Source organism: Suillus discolor (assembly GCF_016758755.1).
Source record: "Suillus discolor strain FC423 chromosome Unknown F5147scaffold_65, whole genome shotgun sequence".
NCBI lineage: Eukaryota > Fungi > Basidiomycota > Agaricomycetes > Boletales > Suillaceae > Suillus > Suillus discolor.
Genome location: NW_024541312.1, coordinates 26454 through 49983, shown reverse-complemented (window position 1 = coordinate 49983; position 23530 = coordinate 26454). Strand labels below are relative to the sequence as shown.

General features: G+C 45.5%; 9 protein-coding genes across 9 annotated transcripts; 7 read left to right on the top strand and 2 right to left on the bottom strand.

The window, feature by feature from the left end:
- Positions 1-60: 60 nt before the first annotated feature.
- On the top strand, positions 61-702 carry F5147DRAFT_777958 (uncharacterized protein; the record flags this gene model as incomplete). The annotated part of the gene is made up of 1 exon (XM_041442057.1): positions 61-702. The coding sequence occupies one exon, from the start codon at positions 61-63 to the stop codon at positions 700-702; it is 642 nt and encodes a 213-aa protein (XP_041288543.1).
- Positions 703-6452: 5750 nt separating this feature from the next.
- On the top strand, positions 6453-8471 carry F5147DRAFT_777956 (uncharacterized protein; the record flags this gene model as incomplete). Its single annotated transcript, XM_041442056.1, has 7 exons — positions 6453-6614; positions 6666-6917; positions 6979-7399; positions 7466-7592; positions 7642-7804; positions 7856-8004; positions 8087-8471. 7 exons carry the CDS (start codon positions 6453-6455, stop codon positions 8469-8471), a joined length of 1659 nt encoding a protein of 552 aa, XP_041288542.1.
- A 163-nt stretch (positions 8472-8634) lies between these two features.
- On the top strand, positions 8635-9228 carry F5147DRAFT_777955 (uncharacterized protein; the record flags this gene model as incomplete). Its single annotated transcript, XM_041442055.1, has 3 exons — positions 8635-8695; positions 8754-8886; positions 8934-9228. 3 exons carry the CDS (start codon positions 8635-8637, stop codon positions 9226-9228), a joined length of 489 nt encoding a protein of 162 aa, XP_041288541.1.
- A 39-nt stretch (positions 9229-9267) lies between these two features.
- Positions 9268-10044, top strand: F5147DRAFT_656316 (uncharacterized protein; the record flags this gene model as incomplete). The annotated part of the gene is made up of 3 exons (XM_041434103.1): positions 9268-9661; positions 9709-9827; positions 9958-10044. The coding sequence occupies 3 exons, from the start codon at positions 9268-9270 to the stop codon at positions 10042-10044; spliced, it is 600 nt and encodes a 199-aa protein (XP_041288540.1).
- Positions 10045-10415: 371 nt separating this feature from the next.
- On the top strand, positions 10416-11258 carry F5147DRAFT_816504 (uncharacterized protein; the record flags this gene model as incomplete). Its single annotated transcript, XM_041443577.1, has 4 exons — positions 10416-10509; positions 10566-10787; positions 10836-11005; positions 11042-11258. The coding sequence occupies 4 exons, from the start codon at positions 10416-10418 to the stop codon at positions 11231-11233; spliced, it is 678 nt and encodes a 225-aa protein (XP_041288539.1). The 3' UTR covers positions 11234-11258.
- A 486-nt stretch (positions 11259-11744) lies between these two features.
- Positions 11745-14220, bottom strand: F5147DRAFT_747453 (uncharacterized protein; the record flags this gene model as incomplete). Its single annotated transcript, XM_041439954.1, has 5 exons — positions 11745-11813; positions 13434-13629; positions 13669-13803; positions 13865-14082; positions 14104-14220. 5 exons carry the CDS (start codon positions 14218-14220, stop codon positions 11745-11747), a joined length of 735 nt encoding a protein of 244 aa, XP_041288538.1.
- Positions 14221-15368: 1148 nt separating this feature from the next.
- Positions 15369-17761, bottom strand: F5147DRAFT_777951 (uncharacterized protein; the record flags this gene model as incomplete). Its single annotated transcript, XM_041442054.1, has 8 exons — positions 15369-15805; positions 15854-16179; positions 16231-16436; positions 16482-16928; positions 16977-17038; positions 17099-17261; positions 17326-17603; positions 17674-17761. The coding sequence occupies 8 exons, from the start codon at positions 17759-17761 to the stop codon at positions 15369-15371; spliced, it is 2007 nt and encodes a 668-aa protein (XP_041288537.1).
- A 1031-nt stretch (positions 17762-18792) lies between these two features.
- F5147DRAFT_816503 (uncharacterized protein) lies at positions 18793-19790 on the top strand (the record flags this gene model as incomplete). Its single annotated transcript, XM_041443576.1, has 5 exons — positions 18793-18872; positions 18933-18977; positions 19025-19349; positions 19408-19573; positions 19627-19790. 5 exons carry the CDS (start codon positions 18793-18795, stop codon positions 19788-19790), a joined length of 780 nt encoding a protein of 259 aa, XP_041288536.1.
- A 1416-nt stretch (positions 19791-21206) lies between these two features.
- F5147DRAFT_656313 (uncharacterized protein) lies at positions 21207-22877 on the top strand (the record flags this gene model as incomplete). Its single annotated transcript, XM_041434102.1, has 9 exons — positions 21207-21285; positions 21450-21478; positions 21546-21644; positions 21693-21696; positions 21976-22147; positions 22198-22330; positions 22383-22475; positions 22563-22708; positions 22802-22877. 9 exons carry the CDS (start codon positions 21207-21209, stop codon positions 22875-22877), a joined length of 831 nt encoding a protein of 276 aa, XP_041288535.1.
- Positions 22878-23530: the final 653 nt, after the last annotated feature.

Sequence of the window (23530 nt, the reverse complement as noted above, 5' to 3'; positions counted from 1 at the left end):
CCATTGACCATTCTTGGGCTGTCTCTTAATCAAAAGGTGCGTGTATTGTGTATTTTTATAATGCTAACTACCTTGTCCTTTTCTTCATTCCTACCTCTCATCCTCGCACACTCCTCAACTGCAACCGTCATCAACGTCTTCGCTCACCATGCCACTATCAACATCTTTGCACCCAGCATTCCTGCGTGCACGCTACAACCGGCACCACCACCAACACCGGCACCTAACGCACCTTCCCAAGTCCACCAACTCCACGTTCACAGCACGCATGCCCGAAACGCATCAACAAGTGTTGATGCGATGCAAACACACGCGGATGACACGCGAAGACAAAAGGACAAGAGAATCAAAGAAGGGAGAAGGGATGGTATAGAGATGAAGGAGGAAAGAGGAACTCGAGGAGATGAGACATTGGGCACGCTGGAAGTGAGTACTCACATTGAAGACTCTACCCCCAGCAACAACAACAACGTCATACGTGTCACGTCGCCAGCACCTATCTTTGTGCGCCCAGCACTCGCACCACCACCAGCTTTCACACCACCACCAGCTTTCACACCAACACCACCATCCACGACGCCAACACCACCATCCGCGTCACCTTCGCCATCATTCACACCACCATCTTTGTCATTCGCGCCGGCACTAGCGCATACCCCAGCAACACCATCACCAATGACCACTACGCCATTCCCAATGTGACGGACGCCATGCACAAATGCCCAGCGCACGCCCCTCCTCCTTCTTGTGCCATCCACATACGTTTGAGTCACATCAGCATTCGCTGACATGTGCTGGACATATGTGCTAAGCACTGGCGGCTGACAATCGATAATGTAGGTGCCTTTTTCATTGTTTTGATATTATCATTGAGTAGCTATTGTACACTGTGTCGTAAATTTACCATATAGTATCTATGACCCGCGGGTACACCCTTGATGGGTTGTACCCTGGGTCCTTACTTCGCTACTACCCACTGTGCAACCCGCACCCTTGCTGCGGGTGTGGGTTTACCTCGGGGTGCAGGTGTGGGTTGACCTGCCAACACCCGGGGGTTCACCCGTGCGGATCCCTAATTGTAAGGCAGCTGTGGAGGCTTGGACAGAGAAACTGTGTGCACCCTCATGTTCATCTCCAGCTGAACGTCAAGTATATGTGTTTTTGTTTCCTCACTATTACATTCGTGCTCAATTTAAGTTATAGCGCTATCGATAGGTTGGCAAATTTCACTGGCCCTTTGCTTTCAGGAATGTCCCAGATCATGGGCATGCATTGTTCTCTCTTTGTTGGCGGTCCCAAGCCATGTGCACAAGGCAAGATCAGAATCATAACGTAGACCCTCATTATTTCACTTTATCATGAGCTGACATATCTCTTTCAGCATGCATGAAGGCACAAATAACAACTTGAAGCCACTCGATTGGCAACGATTCGACAAGAACACTTTTCGGCAATGTATCAAGTCATTCGCCCATTACCTCACAACTTGCTACTGTAGGTATAATGCGTGTTTATTTTTATTCTTACGCTAACAGCTTTCGGCAATACAACAAGCTGAGGAGCAGATTCAAGCCAGTTGGCTACCAGAGGATGTCACTGCGGAATTTACCATAGACCAGGACAATTCTGATGGTGATTTAGCAGCTGAGGGCTCAAAATCGAAGTCAATGCCAAAATCCTAGAAGAAGTCTTCTTTCAATTCAGACTCGGAGTCAGATTCTGATAGCAGCGAGGAATCCATGGACTCTGCCGATGACGTGGCTGCCAATGATGTGGCTGGTATCGATGATGAAGATAACAACAAGCATGACCAACATGACAGCCCAGCCGATGCAGACAACAACGTTCACAGCAATGGTGATGTTGATCCACTGGTACTAACCTCCATCACACTCAGATACCAACCCAGAACCTGAGGCATCGCACAAGGCTGCCGACACAGAAGGTATCGAGTCTCCATCTACTGGAGGTGAGTTCTGTTACTTTTGAGTGAATGGCTTTAATGATGTAGCACTCGAGCTCGCGCTAGGCTCGTATTCACTGATTTCCTGATATATGTTCAATGCCCGTCACTATCTGATGTAACCCGCACAACCCGACACAAACCCGACACTTTGACTAGTGGACCCGACGTTTCAGCCGCATCGGACCCGATATTTTCCCGCACACTTGTCCTATCCATGTCCTGTCCCGTCTTGCTAGCCCCACTAGGTGCGTAGTTGATTATTTCACACATTACTCACATTGTAGCCAGCGCTATTACATGTTTTCCCATCATCCGCAGCACCTCGTGTTTATTTACATGTACTTCGGACCCGAAATCGTCGGCCGCTACTTTCGCCTACGGCCTTCCGGATTTCTACGTACTTATATATATTGGACTGACTACGAGTATTTTGATTATCCAAGTAGTAGGGAGCTGTTTCCCGATACTTAGTGATCAAACCCGATATTTCATAGTTCTTAGTTGACATTGCGAATATTACCGCTCTTTCTATCCGAAATACCCGTCGTTATCATATATTCGCATACCGCTCGCTTTCCTGACGTTCGCTATTGCCATTCCCACTAACCCGCTAAACCCGAACCCAAAACCTGCTAACCCAAAACCCAAAAACATCGGACCTGACGCTTTGGCATCGGACATCATAGATATACCTTCGGACTTTGTTTCCTGCGCTCGGACTTTTGACCGTTTTATCATTTCACTAACTACAGACCAATCCAATAGCTAACCCCTTGGGTCGAATGCACTTGTCTTGCAAGTAAAGCAGACTAGGCTGTGCATGACCACAACATTTTTATATTGCTGGCTACTCACTTCGTGTAGTGCCCAGCAATTGTTGTATCTCTACAACAATATATCTGCCAGACTGTCAGGTGAACAATGCAAACATGGAAACCAGTAACGACATCGAGGCCCAGCCTTCCGAGTACGTCTTTTTCGTTGCTTTTCCCAATACGTAAGGCTGATGTGAGCTACCAAAGCAATGAATCTGATCATGTTGACAGTAAGCGTGCCTTGGTACATTTCCTTCATCAGGGTGACATTTGGCTAGCTGAACTCCCTCCGGACTGCCCCAAATGGTTTTTGGATTCTCATGTGTACCTTCATGCACCTTCTCTTCCAGCTCAATATGCCTTGCTATTGTCGGCCTTTGTTCATCTGGAACAATCCTCCTCTTTCATGAGCAGCAGGGGACCAGCGCATTCACTTGGCAAAAAGCACCGACCCGAAGCTGTAGGCTGGTGGATTGCACATGCAAGGTCAGGCATACCACCCCTGCCTGATCTTGGTAAGTATTCCACCGACTTCTGGGCATGGTGGATCGCCCTGCAGCCTACATGGAGGGTCATAACTGCACCCCTTGACTCGCCAACTCTACTTCCTAGCTGAGAGATAGCAGGATCCTGGCATGAACTTGACAAACTGGGACAGAATGGCTTCCTCAGCGTGATAGGTGCTCTCAATTGGTGGGGCAAGGCTTGTCAAGACCAATGTGTCGATAACATCAGGAAATCAACCCAGAATTGATATGACCAGGTAGAGCTGACAAATAAAAACACACTCTTTTCTACCAAGTATTTGCTAATGCCATCTTAGGAATCGGACTAGCACACGTAAGCATTCCGTCGTGTGCGATATCTCCCCACTGACAAAATATGTCAGGACTTTGCGCCGCCGCTAGATTTGTATGCTTAGCCGCTTGCTATATTGGTATTGTTTGAATTGATCACTCAGTAGTATTCACTGTCCGAATAGTACCATTTTTTCAATGAAAGTTTTCTCAGATACTTCAAAGCAAGAACAATGAAAGCTTGGTATATGAATGTAGCTAAGATGATTGATGGTACATGAGCTCACCAAACAAAGCAGCCTCCACCAATTCAGCGCGCATTGCCAAGCATAACACATCTTCAAGGTGAGTTAGAACAGCCAGTACAGCCAGACAAACTCCATTGGCAGCATGCCACTCTACACATACTCCGCACAATTCCTCTATGGTATCCATCCCTAAGCGAGCTGTGGAGTAAATCTTGTCTAATAATGACAGGGCATTTTCTATGATCGAAATGTCACCTGACCTGGGACGCAAGTCTTCGGGTTTGCATGGTAAAGTTTTCATGAATTCATGGACAACATTCTTGATGTATTGACGTGGTGAGCAGACTGTTGGCATGAACTCATCTTTGGCATCTTTGACAACTTGAATACAATCTCCGAGTGTCATGCTGCAGTGTGAACATTAGCGATGTTACACATTGCAGAACGGGACATCACCCACGGAGATGCTGCACTGTTTTCCCTCTGATAATGCTTGTGTTTATTTTTCGCTTGGCATTTTATCCGTTCCCTGTGTCTTGTTGCATTGTTATTCGAGGTCAGCAACATGAATATTTGAGAATAAACATACAGCACATAATATTGTATGCGACGTTCACGTTGAGCAACCATCCAGGCTTTATCAATAGGACGAAACATGGCACAAAGACTGTGTTGGTGAGTATGAAGGTGCAGGAGTGAAAAATTCGAGACTGCCAAGTTATGTACATCGAAATGGGTTACGGCCTTACCATGTTCTGCTGGCAGTGGTCCTATGGATCCTTGTACTAAGTTGTAGTATTAAGACAATTGAACTTGTGCGTGCCACATGTCAGCTTGCAAGTGTATTTCCTTGAGCGGGTGTCGTGATATATTAACTAGTAGTAATTGATAGTTAGTAACTTAGTATCATGTGCAGGCAACTATCAGTGTAGTAATAGGAGTCCGAGTCGACGTACACTGGTTCTAATGTTCAATGTTCAACTCTCATTCGCACTATCATCAGTTCTTCCATGTTGATGGAATGTAAACAATATAACCGCTGTCTGTTTCTCAATTGCTCAAAGTTTCTGTGTCAACAGCTTGTTAGTTATTACACCGAGTTAGTTATTACACCAAGTAATTCATACAGTTGGGCTAGAATATCTTGCATGTCATTGCTCTCGCGTAGCTTTTCAGGAGTGACATAGCAAATGTCGGGTTTTTGCTGGCTTCAAAGGCGACCCATGATGTCCCGCAAATCGTCTACGGTCCTTAGGGAAGACATGCAGTCAACATTAATGTGCTTCTCTCGCAAAGATGCCACTTGATCAGCGATGAGTGGTTGAGCAGTCACCACTAATGCCTTCCCATAGCTCATGGGGTTAGATAGGGTGGGGGTAGAGTAAAGTAGAGGACTTGAAATATACAAACCATTGCTTTCCAAGACTGACACCAAGTGCAGCCAGGAGAGTTGGATTAAACTTGCATAGGCAAGCGATGTTGTGCAAAATTAAAACACAGGGGCAGGTTCTCATTAGGATTGAGCACACTTAACGAACCGTAACTCGTGCCTGCAGACGAGGCACCAAGCGCACATTTCGTTCTTATCCTTAGAAATGTGGTCAATAAATTCGTGCACCAAATCATATTCAAAAAGTAGTATAAGCGCAAGTATAAGTGCATGATGTACACTACAACTCCCTCACGCAAGTAGATACAACTTGAACAAGCCATTAGTAGTTACTGGGTATTATCATCCTGAGTGGCAGCTTCTTCCACCATAGCATGCCAAGCCGCCTCCCTTTCATCAGCGATGCGAGTACTTTCTTCAACCATGATTTGATAAATGACATGGTGCAAAGATGAGGATGCATCAGGTTGGCAGAGCAGATGCAGAACTGAACACGTGACAAGATCAACTGATAAGCAATGAATATAAGTAGCATTTATATAGAACTGAAACATACTCACCACAGCAGTCCGGCATACATACCTTCCCTGTAGCACTGCAAGGCTTGAAGCTATCAAGTTGAAGTTGAATGTGCCCGCTGTGGATGCAGTCTATACCAGCCTCAGTCAAGTGCACAAAGTTAAACGACGATATCACGAACTACAAATAGCACAAGATGTGCAACATGGCTGGGTTTGATCCACTTGAGACGGAATTGAACCAACTTGGTCAGTAGACACAGAAGTGGGGACATCAACAGGGGGGAGCTCAGACTCGGACATAGTGATAGAGGTGGTCAGAAGTGAATGGCAGGAGGTGAAAATAGAGGTTCGCTTACCATTAAAATTTATATAGGGCATAGCTTTACAAATGCAGCTACCCAAACAATCTTCAGGAGTTGTACGATCGGACAGGGAGGATACTAAACAGAATTACGGAGCACAGGCTTCTTTTTCAGTATCATAGCTGCACGTCGAGTACGGAGAACGTACACGTCAAGCATGGGGAGACTATGTAGCATCCCCAGTCATAGCAATGTGACCCTCCCTTGCTATGGGAAAAAAAAGGCCAAGATATCAGGCTTACCACGAGTCGTCGTCAGAAGATGAGCTCGACTCCAGGACAATCAACACTCACATTGTGGCTATATCTGTTGACAGACGGAGGGTTGCCACCATATCCTGCTCACCAGTCAAAATGCCGCCAAGGGTGTCTATTGCAGCGGATGTAGAACCATACCACAGTCTGCATGCAATATCAGAAGGAGACCCTGACTTTGGGATTCATTCCGATAACGACCTGAATGGTACAGGCAATGTCATTGTCTCCAGACCAATGGCAAAATGGTACCAAGCATCTGTAAGTTACCAGAGTTACTCAGCAGTATCAAACTCACAGTAACATGTATAGGATGCCCCTTTGCAGGAGTGGGCCGGATGCGGAGATCGGTCTGGTTTTCATCAGGAGTATCTACTCGAAGACCTCCGCCTCGAGAGCCATGGGGAAGCTGACTCAGCTTCTCCATGTCTGTGCGGAGAATTAGATGAGGACGGTAAAAAAAAAGAAGGTGTTTACCACTGTGAAGATTGTTTTGGTTTGGTGCTTCTTTGCAGAGAGTGCTGCATAGCACAGCACCAGCAGCTACCGCTTCATATAATCAAGGTCTGTAGAATGCAAGTGTTCATTACAAGAAACAAAAAGAACTGACCTTTAACTTGAATAGATGTGGAATGGCCAGTTCTTCCAGTGGACAACATTGAAGGAATTGGGTTTGGTAGTGCGGTTAGGACATAGTGATTGTATCTGCCCTGAGCGTGGGCATGTACACTTTCTTGTCATACATGTCAATGGTGTCCATCACGTCAACGTGACTTTTTGCGGCTGTGAATGTCGTATTTCTCACTGGCAACAACTTCTTCAATCTGATTGGTACCCATCAACTGTTTATCAACCACAAACTGCATGCACAAGGCGTGTGCTAGAGCACTTCCACGTTCTTATGTTGTCCAGCAAGGTGTCTGCACTCGAGTATTACAAAACTTTAGAACATCTCACAGATAATACAGGTATTGAGACACCCAAGGCGAGTCTTCTCCTAGCAATCCCTACCTCACTTTCACTAACATTCTGCGACATTCTGAAGAGTCGCTATGCAGCCTTCCTGCATATAGTCCGACAGTACTGACATACCCTCATGGTGAAATGAGCAGGATTCAGTAATCTCGAGGATGGAAATGTAACGCCTTGTGCTGGTGACCTTGCACTTATATGTCCCACCTGCCCACACCCTGGTATCAATTTACCAGACAACTGGGAGAGCGTTGATCCGTCTATGCGGTATGCCTAGTTTTTGCTGTAGTGTCCTTAGTCTCACATCTTTCGACAGGTTTCTGTATTTCCTCATCTTAGCCATGGATGCGAATTTTAGACTCAAAAATCATTTATGCTCATCCGATACTGCTGATCCCGGTCTTCACACTGGACTGGCTTATTGCGTCCCAAATGAAGAGTACAAGAGTCACATATTGAAGCACGTGAGTCAGAAAGACGTGAGTGTTGCTCCAACGATATACATTTATTATTGCTGATCAAGTTTGCAGATCAGTTCGTGCAGCGGATTCAAATCGTTGGCTCATGCGGAAACAAAATTTTCGAACAGTCTTCGAGCAACAGGCATGGGCCTTTGCATTTGTGCTCGTCACGAGTTTGTTTGTCCTAACGGTGCGGGTGATTTACAAAAGGGTGAATGGTATGTTTGAAATAAATCTGTTTCATCCTTGAACTAACTCTAATATCAGATATTGCAATATGGACTATATATTTTTCTCTAGCCTCGCCCCCCTCCTTGTGCTCACTGTCATCATCTCTTACAATATCGCCTGTCAATGGAAGTTAAACTTGTTGAAGAGGATGGCAGCAATACCTGAACATCTCCAAGTGCCATTGACTACCGCGATGTTAGCGTTTATTTTTGGCATTCCTAAATTTCATTGTCCTGCGCACGACATCAAGTGCGCTACTCCTCATTCTCTCAACTTAATTCCCGGTGTCAGCCGTATGGATCATGGTGAAGGCATAGAGCGTAATTGGTCAGAGATGAATCGTGTGGCCAACAGCATGAAGGAGATGGGCCCGGGCTCACAACATGACACACTGGCACTTGATGACCACTTTGGCCATCATAATTGGCGCAAATATGTCAGTCTAGGTAATTAAATGTCACATGCCATTCTATGATTCTAATGTAACGAGTCTTCTAGGTACTTTGTTGAAAGTAAAACTATGCCTCGCGATTGTAGAATGAGATAGACAAAAAGCAGCATGGGAAGAGTTCAACAACATTGTTAGTGACATGCAGCAGTGAGGGGAATGGTTGAGAATGGTTGAAGACTGGGAACGCGACAAGAGCCTTCTGAATCCATATATCAATGTTAAGAATGGTAAGCACTGCTGCACACATACATATATGCATTCAAGTTATCATTGACTCACTCACAGATTTAATTGAAGCTCAAGTTCGCACACAGCTCATAGATGATGAAAAGTCTGCGGCTGCTTCGGGCAATGCACATCCTCACGAGACCACTCCGAGCAGATTTATTATTCTTGCCTTAATGCTGGAAGAGTCTCAGTACGCTAATCTGATCCAGATCATATTGACACTCACAGTCTCTTCAGACGCTGTGTCAAACTTGATCTTGCCAACAGATTTTTGGCCAAGGATTCTCAACGTGTGACTTTACAACAATGGCGAATGGTGTTACAACATCAAATCGAACGTCTCCACTCAATACAGTCGGTTTATATGGTCGGAATAGAGTCGTGGCTTGCTGAAGTTGTGAATGAGTCCCTGGAGGAGCCGGAAGACATCAACTTGTGGTTCCCATCTTCCCTCAGCAGGATATGCAGGACGGAAATGTGCCGGAACGATATCACAGATATTGAAGCCAAACTGCGGGAAAGCCAATGCTGAGACGCGCTAAACAAACTAGGCAATCAGCTGCACACAAAAATGCACTACATCAAACAATGTAATACCAACATCCATGGTCAGCATGCTGATACCCAAGCAAATGCTTTCATTGACTGCCTTACAACAAAGATCGATGCCTCAGCTGCTAAGTATCGAGCAGCAAAGAAGGCTCTCTGGAAATTGCGTGGGGACGGTGACTGGATGCATGAGTTGCGTGAACTAAAGCCAGACAACATCCGTGGACCGGGCGAGTCAACATCAGGTGAAATTGAAGAGGAGAATGATGAGGTTAGAGCAGCAGGCAGCAGACACAGGTCAAAGAAAGCAAAAGAGGCTGCCAGGAGAGGTCTTGGAGAAGGATACAAGACGATTTCGTGGATTTGGACCGTCAGTGGTGTGACTAACGGCGATGATGACCTCACGCTGAATAATGGTGAGCTTTTACATTGTTGGGGAGTACGAGCTAAGTTGCATTATTAGCGCTTCGCATGGAATGGCTAAAGGCGAGAGCTCAAGTCAAAAGATGGGGAGAAGAAGTCCTCTTGTTGAAGGAGGAGATGCGACGTGTCTTAGAGTTCCTGCGGTGGAAAAAAATATTGGTGGGAGGATCGGTCTACCTCTATTTCTGAAGCTGTGATCGGGAGAGGGATTGGGGCATATGCATTGTGCCAAGCTGATGTGCATGGCCGTCTGCTGATCCATTTCACTAATCTTTGGTCTGGTTTTCAGAATGAGGAGCGTGTAGCTGAAGAGAGTTCGGATGTCAGTGCTCAAGAGGATTTTCTGGAAGACTGGGATGATGAGGATGATGATTAAATATGTTGTGTTGTCATTATCCCGTCATTATCCATGTCAAGTACAAAAATAGAATGTCGCTTTGAAATAAAACATTGGTCAGATGACAATTGTGCTAGGGTTTAACAAAAATATATCATTTATTGATCCTAGGGTTAGAAAAACATGGGGTGTGATTTAACAGCGGCTTGTCAAGGTCAAAAGCTGTGGGGTGGACCGCGCTGTGGTAAATGCCATGCCATTTGCCTTGTTCAGCGGCCTGGTAATACCCACACTATTTGCCAAAGCCATTTGTGGCAACACCTGGCAGTATATTAGGCCTAGGACTACAACATGGGGTGACATATGACTTAATCAACTTCGCCATCGAGTATCAGACAGCCATCGAGGAGATGACAGCCAAGCGTGAGCACAACTTAAGGGTGTTTGAGTTGTCAGTAGAGGAGTGGAAGATTGCATCTGACCTGCAGGAAGTTTTGCAGGTAAGTACACTCAGGATTTCGCTGCATTGACCAGTGCTCATGCAATACTTAATACTCTAGGTTTTCAAGGATGCTACGACCTTCTTCTCACGCTCCACACCCAACCAGTCGCTACTGTCATCCCCGCTATTGACCATATCGATGAAATGCTCTTGGCCCATGAATCCAGCTCATCTCTGACTCGGAATCGCGCTGTACAATCTGCACTCACTCTTGGCAAAAAAACACTTGACCGCTACTATTCATTGACAGACAAATCTGATGTGTATCGTGTGACCATGGGTAAGTGCTCTCCCTGACAGGACTACTTATGTTTGATGATAATTACAGTGTTGCATCCTCGTCATAAACTTCAATATTTCAGAATGGCCCAGTGGGATCAAGATTGGATCGCGACTGCAGAACAACTTGTCCGCAATGAGTTTGATCTCAACTATGCTAACTTAGATGTTCCAGATGGAGGCATGGAGATAGACGACACTGAGCATTCAGTTGCCAAGGTATGTAGTGAGAGCAATCTATTCTGATAAAGTTAGGTAAAGCTTTGTTATACTGTGGTCAAATGCCTGATGATGCCTACCTCGTGGCTGATCCCGGGCCAGACACTCACCAACCTACTTGAAGATTCATTGAACAAGTATTGCAATTTGCAAAATGTAGATATGTTAAGTGCGAGCTCCACCTATTTACACCATTCGCCACCTGGCTACACCAAAGGCAGTTACTAAGTGAGGAGGGTAGAGCTGCAAGCACTGTCATCAGAGAGTGGGTGTAAGGAAGGCATATCAGCTACTAAGAGGATATTGGTCGGCGTGGGCAGGCTTGAGTCGGGCAAGTTGGAGTCGGAGTATCAATAGGCAACTGCATGGGTATACCCCCGGGTACCAGCAGTCAAACCCGTACCCATACCCACAGATATACCCGTACCCCAGCTCAGGCTGTGGGTATGGGTTTTGCAATGGGTATCTGCAAAACGGACCCGGGGTATGACCCGTGGAGGGTATACCCGCAGGTATCAATCAATTATGTACCTATGAGATAACAAAAGTAGTAGTTAGTCAGTCTGCACTATTGATATACTGTCCCATCCATCATCCATAGCTTCATCTTCTCCCACAACGTCTGGAAGCTTTGATACCTTAATCACGTCCTCAGACTCAACGAGGCCCAACTCGCTCCATTGGCCGAGACAAAGAAGTGCGCATGATGACTGTGCTGAAAGATGACTTCTGACATGCGTCAGGATGAGGCGGCCACGACTGAACAGTTGTTCAACATCCACAGATGTTGCTGTGGCCAAATATAAGCCTACAGTGTGTCAAAAAAAAATAGTTACATACCAGGGATGGTTAGGTAGTCGATAGCCATGCATGAAAGCCGGGGGAAAGACTTCTGACACTCGAGCCACCAACCAATAGGGTCAGTGACATGTTCGATGTCCATACGGAGGTACCGGTCGAGCTCAGAGTCTTGGTTAGCAGGTTTGGGGGGTGTGAGCGCTGGGAGATTGTCAAAAATATTATCACTCTAAGAATTATTCAGTATGGATCGGAAACAAAACAAATAAAACTCACCATCTGCACATCATTGTCTGACTTGAAGACATCATCCTCGCACCCAGCATCAGAGTCATCGTTGATTGATAGGTATGAATGTTCGAATTCCTTGTGGACAAGTTGCTCTGCAGTTTTGATCCAGCCATCTTCCCATTGTGCGGCCTTAAAGTAGGCTAGTTTGTGCTGTGGATGCAGGACTAGAAGTATACAAATGTTAGTTTATAAAAATCAGTAAAGATTCAGGACATACCCATTGATATGCGATACGTCTGAGATCTGTCTGTGAGCTGGTAATACTAGCGGCTGAGTGTTATTGGCCAGCCGGACTGCAGAACGAATTGAGGGTAGGTATTTCTTGTTGTAGGAGTATGATATGAGCATCTTGTCGACGTGATCCATTGCTGGGATCACTGTTGCAAGGTTGGGTGTTGCACGTGAAAAGTACAATGTTGTGTCCTTGAGAATCTAACAGATACAAACAATGTGAGCGCAGCCATTGTGACAAACAAGGAATACACGGACCTTAAGTACATCACGCAGCTGTTCCAGTATTACCCACTCATGATCCTCCAACTCGAACTTCCACAAACCCAAGTCCCGCCGTTGGGTAACAGCATCTATGGCATCTCGATGTCCAACAGCGTAACTCAACATATCAAAGGTCGAATTCCATTGAGTTGCCACATCTCGTGGCATCAGCGTTTGCGGCCGTGCCAAGTCTTGGAGGATGCTGTCCCATGCAGGAAGGATGATGGTGGTTGAATGGATGATTTTGTATGCGAGCTTTTGCAACTGGGATGTGGATTAGGATCAATGATGGTGAGTTTTGTTAGTTTGATTGGACTTACTTTTGCAAGCGCTAATTTGACTGGTCGAATGTCTTTGTCTAGTATTACTCGTTCCTCAACATCCAACAGCTTGACCTCAGAGTCAATAAATCTGTCGTCGTTGTCTACTTCACACCCGATGCTCTTGATTTCTCCATCTTCCTCGATATCAGCACTCAAGTCTTGAAGCTCGTGGTCAACGTCCTGTTTCTTCACGTCGAACTCTCGGATCAGCGATTTTGCCATGAGATTTACGGTGTGGAGGAAACACCTTGTGTGAGTCACTGCTCCACCAAATCCAGGTACCTTACGACTCAGTTCACGGATCTTCGCATCATTGTGGGACGCATTATCACAAGTCACACTCAGGATCTGAGCATGCTACATTTAGCCGCAGGTACATTTTTTTTTTGTTTAAACATTACCTTTTCTGATATGTCAAATTCTTCTAGCAGTTTTGCAAATGTCTCTGCAAGTTCTTGGCCGGTGTGGGACTGTTGTCTCATTAGTTCATATGTAGTACATGTTCGGTTGGTAAGTTTTACCTTCCCGACTTCAATCACATCTAACAGAATACTTAGCAGCTCCCCTTTGTACTCAAAGTGGGCCAAAAATGCGACCAGTGCACGATGGTTGGGTGATGTCCAACCATCGGTGGTGAAGTTAATTTTGCCTTTGTGTTCCTGGTACATTTTTAATACTTGATTGTTCTCTGACAAAATAACACTAACACGCAACATTCTAGCAACTTGTTTTTGAGTCCGTGCAAAGACGAGTCACACATCGTGAGAAACAGTGGACGGGGAAGGTATGTAGTATTCGGGTCTCCCTGTTTTCATCAGCGACTGAAATGCACGGTCCTTGACAATATTGAATGGACATAGGCTCTCGGACACCCAACACACAATTTCTGCCCTGAACGCATTCAAGTTGTTAGACTTAGACTCCCAGAACCATCAGAATACTTGGACCATACCTTGTTTCTGCGCGAGTATGTTGACGGTGCGAGTACATGATTTTCCCTTTGCCCTTGCATTCAAAGGATGCAGTAATGGATCCGTTTTGCAGAATGCTACCGACAATCTTGAGGCGCACTTCGTCTGCATCCTTCGCACTATCTGCAGCTTTCAAGACTTCATCTCCCCAGCACAAGCGCACATGCTTCCGCATGTTACCTGTGGATCGTGCATCGCCCTTATTGAGGAACTGTCACACTTTGACCTTGCAACCCCTTGCTTGGCACTTGAACTCATGCGCATGGCGGTCAGCAATCTCAATGATGTGCGGTGTTGGATCAAAAAACGCATAAACAGGTGAGTTCCATTCTTTCATTAGCTGCTCTGTGTATAATCAATTAATCTGATATTGATGTATAGGTTGCTGGACTCACTCAGCTCATCTTCAGGATCCTCGTCAGCATCATTGACCTTGTCAGCATTTGCGGGCTCGTTGCCAATTGTCCAGGTCGATATATTCATGCAATGCCTCCTCCTCCTCCTCTGTGCGCACAATGGCACGCCTACTCATGACTGGTGGTGGAGTCGGTGACGGTGATAAATTAACCGGAGTCATGCTCCCCACTGGTACATTTTTTTTGGCTTTCTTGGGTAGCGGTGGATTCACACTATCTCCACCATCAGGTTTACACTTCTTTGAAGAAGCTTTATCTTCCAGTGCGGCTTTCGCTTTACCAGTCATCTTGATGATGCGTTTTGCTGGAGCTGCATGGTGGGCAGTGGTTGGGTGATGAAAATTTGCAAGGCTGGAGCCATCATGCCAGTAATGTAGCATATATTTGATTGTTTAAAGTTTGACTGTTTGTAACTGTACAGTACTGCTGTTTGTAGTTAGGTTGATATGATATTATTTGTTGCAAGGCACTCTGTTTCGATCGAGACCCGGCGCAAGGGTACGGGTACGGGTATTGCAATACCAAACCCATACCCATACCCCAGAGGTAGTACCCGCACCCCACACCCGCATGGGTATACCCGTACCCGTGCAGTTCCCTAAGTGTCAAAGGTGATTATCAATTTTTTTTTATTCACACGGACTATTGCTTATGTTGGCACATTTTTACCAACATGTGAACATGACCTTGCAGAGCAAGGTGATTGACTAGACACTTGGTAGAATTTTCGCATTTTGGTCATGTGACATTTCTTGCATATATTGCTATTATTGAGGATATTTATCAATGGTCCTGTGGCTAAGTGGTTGTTATGCTACACTTCTAATTGTTGTGGTCTTGGGTTCAATTCCTGCCAAATGCAAAGTAGAGTTATGAGGCAAAACCATGTACTATTCACATTTTTGCTGATGTTCAGACCAAAGTTATCATGATGATCATCATTGGTATCACTTGGTGAATTTCACTGAAACCACCACCACTACTACTATCTATGGTTTACTACTACTCTGAGTATTCGCCGAGCATGATGGTAAGGCTACTACTGATTAAACTAGTTTCAGATTGAAGGTTACATAGGTTCTATGAGACATATTTGGTCGAAACGAAGAGTTACTAGTAAGGGAGCTGTAGTAATATTAGTATTTGTAAACATCTCCGCAGAATTTTTTTTGACGTTGCACTTTGCTATAGTTAGGATGGCCCCGCGATGCTCCCCATCCAAAATAAGGCACTGCTGGTTCTTTTTGCGTGGAGGAGCCGGACTGAGGTCATGGGCGGGTATGTGATAGTGTTGGATCGCGGCCCCCGTGCCATTGGACGTGCAAAATGCTGCTACACAATTCTCGGGTGTGGGCCCATTCGCACCGCAGAAGGGGTCGGGACATGCGGTTGATACAAACCGCTTGTGTAACCTGCCCCCCATAAAGCTCGGTGAGACTTTCAACACCACGTGATACGTAAGTAAGGTCGAGGCAAACTCCTTCCTCATCAACCAAGGTAGCGGGCCTACGATAAAATTAGTTAAATTCTGTGATGCCTTTGTTGAGGACTCACCATCATGTTGGATTTTCTCCTGTCTGTCCTCATTGTCCTGCGGATCGATAGTCCAAGGGTCAGGTATCGTCTGAGACGAGGTGGACGAATCGACGGCCAACAATTGGTTTATCGCCCCGTCAACATCCTTGGGGCTGGCAGTCCAGTTGTTCAGGGCGCTGGCAGGCAGCGTGTTGGAACATGTGAAAGAGTGGGAGGAGGCCATTTTCTGGGGTGGGGGAGTGATACTTCGAGGCGGTGGCTTCAAGTACGATTTCTGCCGCATTTCACAGAAAGAAACTAATTCGTGTCTTTCGAGTATTGTACTGTTCAACCGCATTCCATAACTTTACAACTGTTAGCAATTAAATCAGCGCAGAAATGTGGATACAGCTTACCTAGTGGCCACTTCTGGGAGTTTGAGTAGTATATGCTTCTGCCCATGCAGTGCAACAGAGCAATCCTCCCTCCCTATATCGTATAGCGTGGCTCGGTAGCCCTTATGCTGACCGCGAATAACAAATACTTCTTTGCCAATAACGCTCTTGAAGGTATCTAGGCTCACGTTGCGTATCTTCACCACGAACCGTATGGGGACATTAATCTATGACCAATTAGAGATGATCGAGTTGAGATGATCTAGACTTACCAATGTTCCATCAGTTTGAGATAATAGGGTCAAGCGAGCTGCTGGAAGGTCGACACTTTGCACGACCCCTGTCATCTGATACTCCGGCCCGTGAGCGACATTCACAAAATCTCCAGGCCTGACATCATAGCCCTTGTCCTTTGTGTACTTTATTGTCTGGGTGAGGCGGATCCGCTGAATGCAGACTGAAAGCACTTCAATCATCACCGGTCCTGAACTATATATCTTGTCGTTCACCCGTAAGTATACAGATGGTGGTTCTCCTGGAGGAAACCAGGCGATGATCCCGCGTTTCCCTACGTACTGACCGCCAAGTACCTCTACATAGTCCCCGATTTCAATGGTTTCAGTTTCAGGAGGAGGCTCAAATAATTGCTGCGTTGACAGCTGTTTTTGCAGCACATGCTTCAGAGGACAGCGATCCAAGTAGTGTTTTGAAACTTCAATCTATACGAAGCATTAGATAGAGTTGACATACTGTTTGTTCGTACACACCTCTTCTTTAGTTGCCTCTTGACAAATATGAAATACGTTGTCGGACATTTGAACGATGTGACCTTCCAAACCCAAGTATACACCTGCTATAACTCGAACCGAATCGCCTAGTCAAAACACACGTTCTATATCCTGAAGTTGGAAGTCTAGTTGTGTTCGATGTTGAATATCGAAATCGAATTCTAACAACACACAACCTAACCCATGATCTGTTGAGACAACCTTTCCGATCTCTGAACAAATCTCTCCAGAGATGACCCTCGCCTCATCGCCTACGTGGAGGAACTGCATAGAGAATGCCAGCTCAGTGCTTTTGACGAAGGGCATGTCCCATCCAGATTGGAGATACTATGACCCGAGAATCTTCCGGTGGGCCCGCCATATTCGACAGAGAAGCCTGAGGTACATGCTTCATGTACAAAACCTGAAGATTTGCCAAGGGAGTTGCGTTATCATTCAGGTCGTCAGCAGAGAATAACGCGTCTCGGGCGTCCTTCCAGTCATCTGCGCAGTATCTGTCGCCAAGGTAAGATATGAAGTCCTCTTCCATCTGAGGATAGGTCATCTCAGTGGTGAGGTACTGGAACAGGATACACCATGCGCCTTCATCCTCCAGTGGAGATTTGCCTGTATTGACATACATTCCAATAAGTTATGAGTCACCATGATAATTGGCAGCATCATATTCATGACTTACCTTCACTTCTGACGCACTTCGGGTTAGGTTCGTCATCACTGTCCGATGATGCTGGCGCTAATGCGCGTTTCATATCGGGCCACGACATGATTCAGAGCCTCCTTCTGGAACTTGCATAATCAATTGTCTATCATTCAGTAGTGAACGTAAAACCCTGACATACAGTTCTATTTGAATCTTCTCAAAAATTGTTCTCTACACTATTCTTTTAGTATTCCTAGTGATGCAGTATCGAAGTAGTGATAGCGGAAAGAAGACCTTCAAGAGATAGAGGATCAGTATTTATAGTGAATGACTAATCGGGCGCTAGATGATGTCACGGTGTGGCCCCTGCTGCACAATAGCGCAGTGCTAAGTCCACAGCCCGTGCTAAGAATTCTATGACAATGGTAAAACATCAATTGTGGCCCAGACTGCTAATGTACTACCACTAAGCACCGAGTGAGCAGTGCTGCTGTCACGGTGGACTGCTGCACAATAACGCAGTACTGCCGCGGCGTAGTACCACCATTGCCCGTGAGAATTCTTTGACAATGGCACAACACATCAGTTGTGGACCGATACTAATTACTTCGTGCCAGTGGCGAGGCTGCTGAGACACAAATTGTCAAGTCTCCGAGTCCGACGTTCAACGTTCAAGCTTTATTGAAGTCCCATACAAATCAGGTCTACCCCACATACCCACATTCACTAACTACTAGCAGCACATATTCACTTAATTAAAATTGCAACTCGAAAATTCACATTGTAAAAAAGAACAAAACTAGGGGAAGCCCCAGTAGATATAGTGAACAACTACTACATATTCAGAGTCAGCCGGCAGTACCCGCTTAGTAATTTTGGCTGAGTTTCAATATAGTCATTCACTATAATTGGCACGTCATATCATACACTTGCCTTCTTCCGAACTCCCATCTGTACCTAGTATCTAGTACCTACTATTTTTGCTAGTGTTATTTATAACGGTTTGTAGACTTGGTATATGATAGTAGTGTCATTCAGAATGTTTTATGTAGTCCCATGCACCCTTTGATTAAGTATACTGTAGTCAAGGTGTTCCCATACCTATAGTATACAATTTGAGTTCAATGCTACTACCAACAATAAACCCCCGTCACCATGGACGGTTCTCAACCTTGCACTATTTTAGGAACACATCAAAGACTCGGAAGGCAGAGAACAAGCGGCATGATAGATCTGTAAAGGTACGCATCTCTATTTTCGCGAAGTGCGCGATTATTCATTCGCAACAATATCAGAAAATGCAAACAAGCCGCTAGACATTTTGAAATCACATTTTTATTGTGAGTGTACTGTACTGTGTGAACTTCCTTGCTTAAAGTCTACGTAGGGTTCGCATCAAAGGTCGCATCGAAGCTATCCAAGAAGGCCTGGATTGCTTCAACCCTATCAGCGAGCTGGCTTTAGCTCCGCCCACATCTATTACTGCGCCTACCGATTTTTCGAGTGTCCTCGAACCAGAAGATATCGATGTCGATGGCCCGCTTGAGCCAGCCGATACTGATGTATCAGCTGAGACCCTAATTATGCCTGACAGCAATGATCTTTGGGAGGGCCTTGACGAGCCCCCAATATTGCAACTGGATACCTTAACCTCGACTACTCCGACTCTCAATTCTGCAATTCAGAGCTGGGGGCAGGATTTTCGTGATGCTGTAAGTTTGCACAATTTGGTCCATGAGTGCATTAACAAGTTCTTATTTGTATCCTTAGTGTGCAGAGCTCCATATGCTGCATGAGCGATACCGTGATGTGCCTATCATGGCACTCACCACAACCGCGAACAATCCCGCGATCCAGGATATTTGTACATGCTTAGGTCTACATGACCCCTTATGCCTGATGCAGTCTTTCAACTGCCCCAACCTGTATAGCAACGGTATGGTACTCACAGTATGACATTGTTGCCATTCTGACGTTATCTGTTACAAGTAACATCGGTCACGTGGCCCCCCTATCATTTTCCCTTCATCCTCGCCCTCACCATCTACCGGCTTGTCCTCCTTTACCGACTTTCTGTTGACTGGATCCTCGGGACCGTTCCCGTCCCTCACATTGTCCGCCTCTATGCACGTGCATGCACGTTCCTCCATTGATTCGACCACCAATGTGGTCCCACACCTATGACTCGGTCTGACTCGTGCCACCAATGTGGCTTTCCCCTTTCTGTTCCTTCTGACTGCAGATTCCCGCACGTTGTATTCTTACCGTTGGTCCATTCCAACGTTTCTCAGTCTCATTCCACATTCGACCATCCATCACTAATCCGGCTCTGTTGCCAATGCACCTATACCATTCTCGTTTCCCCTTTACCCTTACCTACTGTGCGGTAGCCTTGCCCTTAACCCTCTCCACTTAGTATAAGTAGTCGGTCACCCTGTATTAGATTCTCTAACTTGAATCTACTCAATCTTCCCTGGAACATACTTCCCTCTGAACACCCCTTTGGCTTCAGTCTCTAGTATCTTTTCTTAGTTGCTCATCGTGACTAAGTCTACCTCGATCGACCTCATCGTTCGGACAAGACTGTCCTTACCTTGAGCGACTTCTAAGACATCTGTCTCAGAAGTCACGTGACACACACGTACTGTGATCACTGCCGACTCAACGTCGCCAGTCTCACTTGCCATACCGGATCCTTCCAGTTACGTCACAAACATTAGCGGACGACACCCCTCTTAGGGCTCCGTCTAACAGATCTATTTGAGTGCGTAACATTATCTTAGATCGCGTTTGGGATGGGAATCGACAAGCCATGTGGTAAAGTTGTGTTTATTCACTCCCCTCTGTCTGACCGTGTTGAATAGTGCGCTTCATAATCCACTCAATGTTACCAAAGTCGATGGATGGGTACATTACGACTCTACAAGTACGTTTTATTGAGAAGTTGCTTACTGTCTGAGGTATTATCAGGAGACTGGACGCGATGGCGATCCGGCAGACTGCATTCTTTGTAAGCGACTTTGATGACAATTACCCTTTGCTGCCTGATGTATTATGCTCTTCCAGATTATGCACACAGGGATGCCGTGTCACCCCATCAGTTGACGAGGCTGACTGTCGACGACCATCAATCCTTGCGCATTTCAACGAGCATTTTGATTACCTTTGGCCAAAAGGTTGTGACAACTGTTTGAGAGGAGGAAAAGTTTTTCACCCTCTGTACACCCTAGAGGCGCAGCAGGCAATCCGATTATTTTAGAATACCTATGGCACTCGGATGGTGAAGTTTTCTCTCGGTGGAAAATTGAACTCGCAGAGGAAACTAACCGGCCCTAGGCCCTAGGTTTTTTAATCCCCCGTTACGATAACCCGGACACGGCGACTATTACTGTTCATTGCATTACGATATCGATGGCACTCGGATGATGAGTCTTTTCGTTATGATATCGATGGCACACAGCCAGCACATCGTCTTTTCATTACGTACTATCAAACCTTTGACATATAAAGCGGCTCATTTTCCATGCTAGTGGTATCATACCTATGTACTACTTGTAGTATGAGCACCAATGAGAATAATCCTTCCTCTGGCGATCTTTCATGCAAGTGATGTGGTTCAGCCCTTCAGATGGGTCCACGTAAAAAGGCGTAAGTGATCTTTCACATGGTGACGAACCTCCTGACTTGTCATGGTCAGAGTTTCATCGAATCCCCTTGTTCTCCACGGTCGGCATTTTGGTCGAACGGTGTTCGCATTGTGTAATTACCCTGCTCTCCTGACTTCGGGTATACTCTGACTCGACGAATTACAGGACTCTCTCATAGAGGACTATCCCGTGGAGTGAGTCCAATCACAAGCATCAGATACAGTCATCGCTTACGGTACCCCTAATGTTAGTATCCGACAGGAACACAGGGTATTCCTAGAGTTGTTGGATTCCTATCCTGGCCTCTTGGATCGTCTGACGGGCGGAGAGGAAGAGGATATTATCCACGTAGGAGAATTGGTAAGTTTTAAGTAATGGAAGGTCAGCATACGATTTACCTTGTAACAGCTAGGTAAAGGGGTGTCCGGCGCGCTGTAGGGATTCATTTCTGGCTAGGCTTGGAGAGACTGTCTTTACCTTACCTTATGTTGGCACTTTGTAGCTTACATAATCAAGTTATCTTTTCACCAGTTACCAGTATGAGTCTGTCTGAGTCTTGAGCAGTTTTTATGACATTTCCTCTCCTCTGAGCCTTGAGCCTGGTCCAGAAACCCTTTAGGGTCGAATAGCAGCTAGGTTCTGCAAGACCCAACATTGTTCAGACTTACCATCTGAATTGTTGTACCTTCAGCGCGGGGCGATGACACTAAGACACTGAAATCTGCTGTCGTTGAATGGCTTGTCCCCAGAGGACAAGTAGTTATACCCCCTCTTTCCCGAAACATCAAGTCTGACCGAGGATTCAACCACGAAGTCACGGGCGCGTTGCTTTGCCCTGCAGGACTTGACTGGTCGAACACAGAGTAAGTCTTTCCACCACGCAAAATAACTGAAATGTCATTACTCTACCCAGAACCAAGGAGGGTCTGAAGAGCAGTGAAACCGCAGTTCGTGGTGACCAATGGCCTATATTCTTATATGCAGGTTATGTTTACGATCCCGAAGATCCATGGAAGGGATTATTAAGGAGCGATATACTTATTTTCGTGAGTTTGAGTCTATTTAAAATTCTCGCACATAACGGGGTCCTTTTCATAGGGTTTCAAACATGTATTTACGTCACCGAGCTCAGTGGATAAGGAGCCAAAGGCAATGCGCTCCGGAAATGCGTACCTTCATGGCATGAAGTCTGTTACTAAAGGATCCTTGGCCTATATTGCCATGCAGGCACGTAGCAAATTCATTACCGCATTCCTTTCCTGTTAATTGTTATTTTAGGTTCGATTTTCGTTGAGTTCATCGTCCATATTCTCCCGTACCAACACGGTCACAGACTCGGAGAATTTCTATCATAGCATTCTAGACCTGTTAGAAGATACTGATGAAAGTGAGGAGGTAGGCGACCTGATGCTGTGGTGGACTCGGTTCGTTATGCATTCCATACACTTCAAGCTCCAAACTAATACCTTGTACAGTCGCATTTTTCCTAATTCTTCATCGTCGCAGCGTTGTATTAGCAAAAACAGCGTGCTCTCGAAGATTCGTGAAAAATGTGCTGCCCTTCAGGAGCGAGCTACTACTGTTACAAATTAATATGATATTTCTCATAATTTTGTTGTTTTGTATCGTCTCCGTAATCAATGAATGCAAGACAATGTTGTGTAAAGATAATACTAGAACACAATGAATCCATCTACATGTGTGTAATACTATGTGTGACCGAATTATTGCTTTGGTGAGATAACTCATGATCTCCCTGTCAATGATGTTAGACTCCACCATTGGAAACAGTACATGTAAGAGTAGTTATGTCTGACAATGTACCAGCATTTTGCTTTGTCAAGATGACTCATTGTAGTGCTTCAACTCACTGTCAAAGATGTTTGTTCCCCCCATCAAAAACTCCCTATATATTGCTAGATGCATTTGGTATAGAATCAACAACTTGCTGTGGCCTGGCAACTCATTGTAGTGCCAAGACTTATTGTTGATGATGGTAGACTTCACAATCAGAAGCAGCTTTGGTAAGGGGAGGTACGTCTAACAATTCATGGTCATACCTGGGCACATTGCCAGTGATGGCAGACCTTGCAAATGGAAGCTGCTTATATACAGCTAGTCATAGTTGGTACATTTGACAATAACATCATCACCATGGTAGATAAATTATAACTAATTATAACTGACTACCAAAGGTCTCATACTTGCTACATTTGACAATAACAACATCACCATGCTAGGAGATT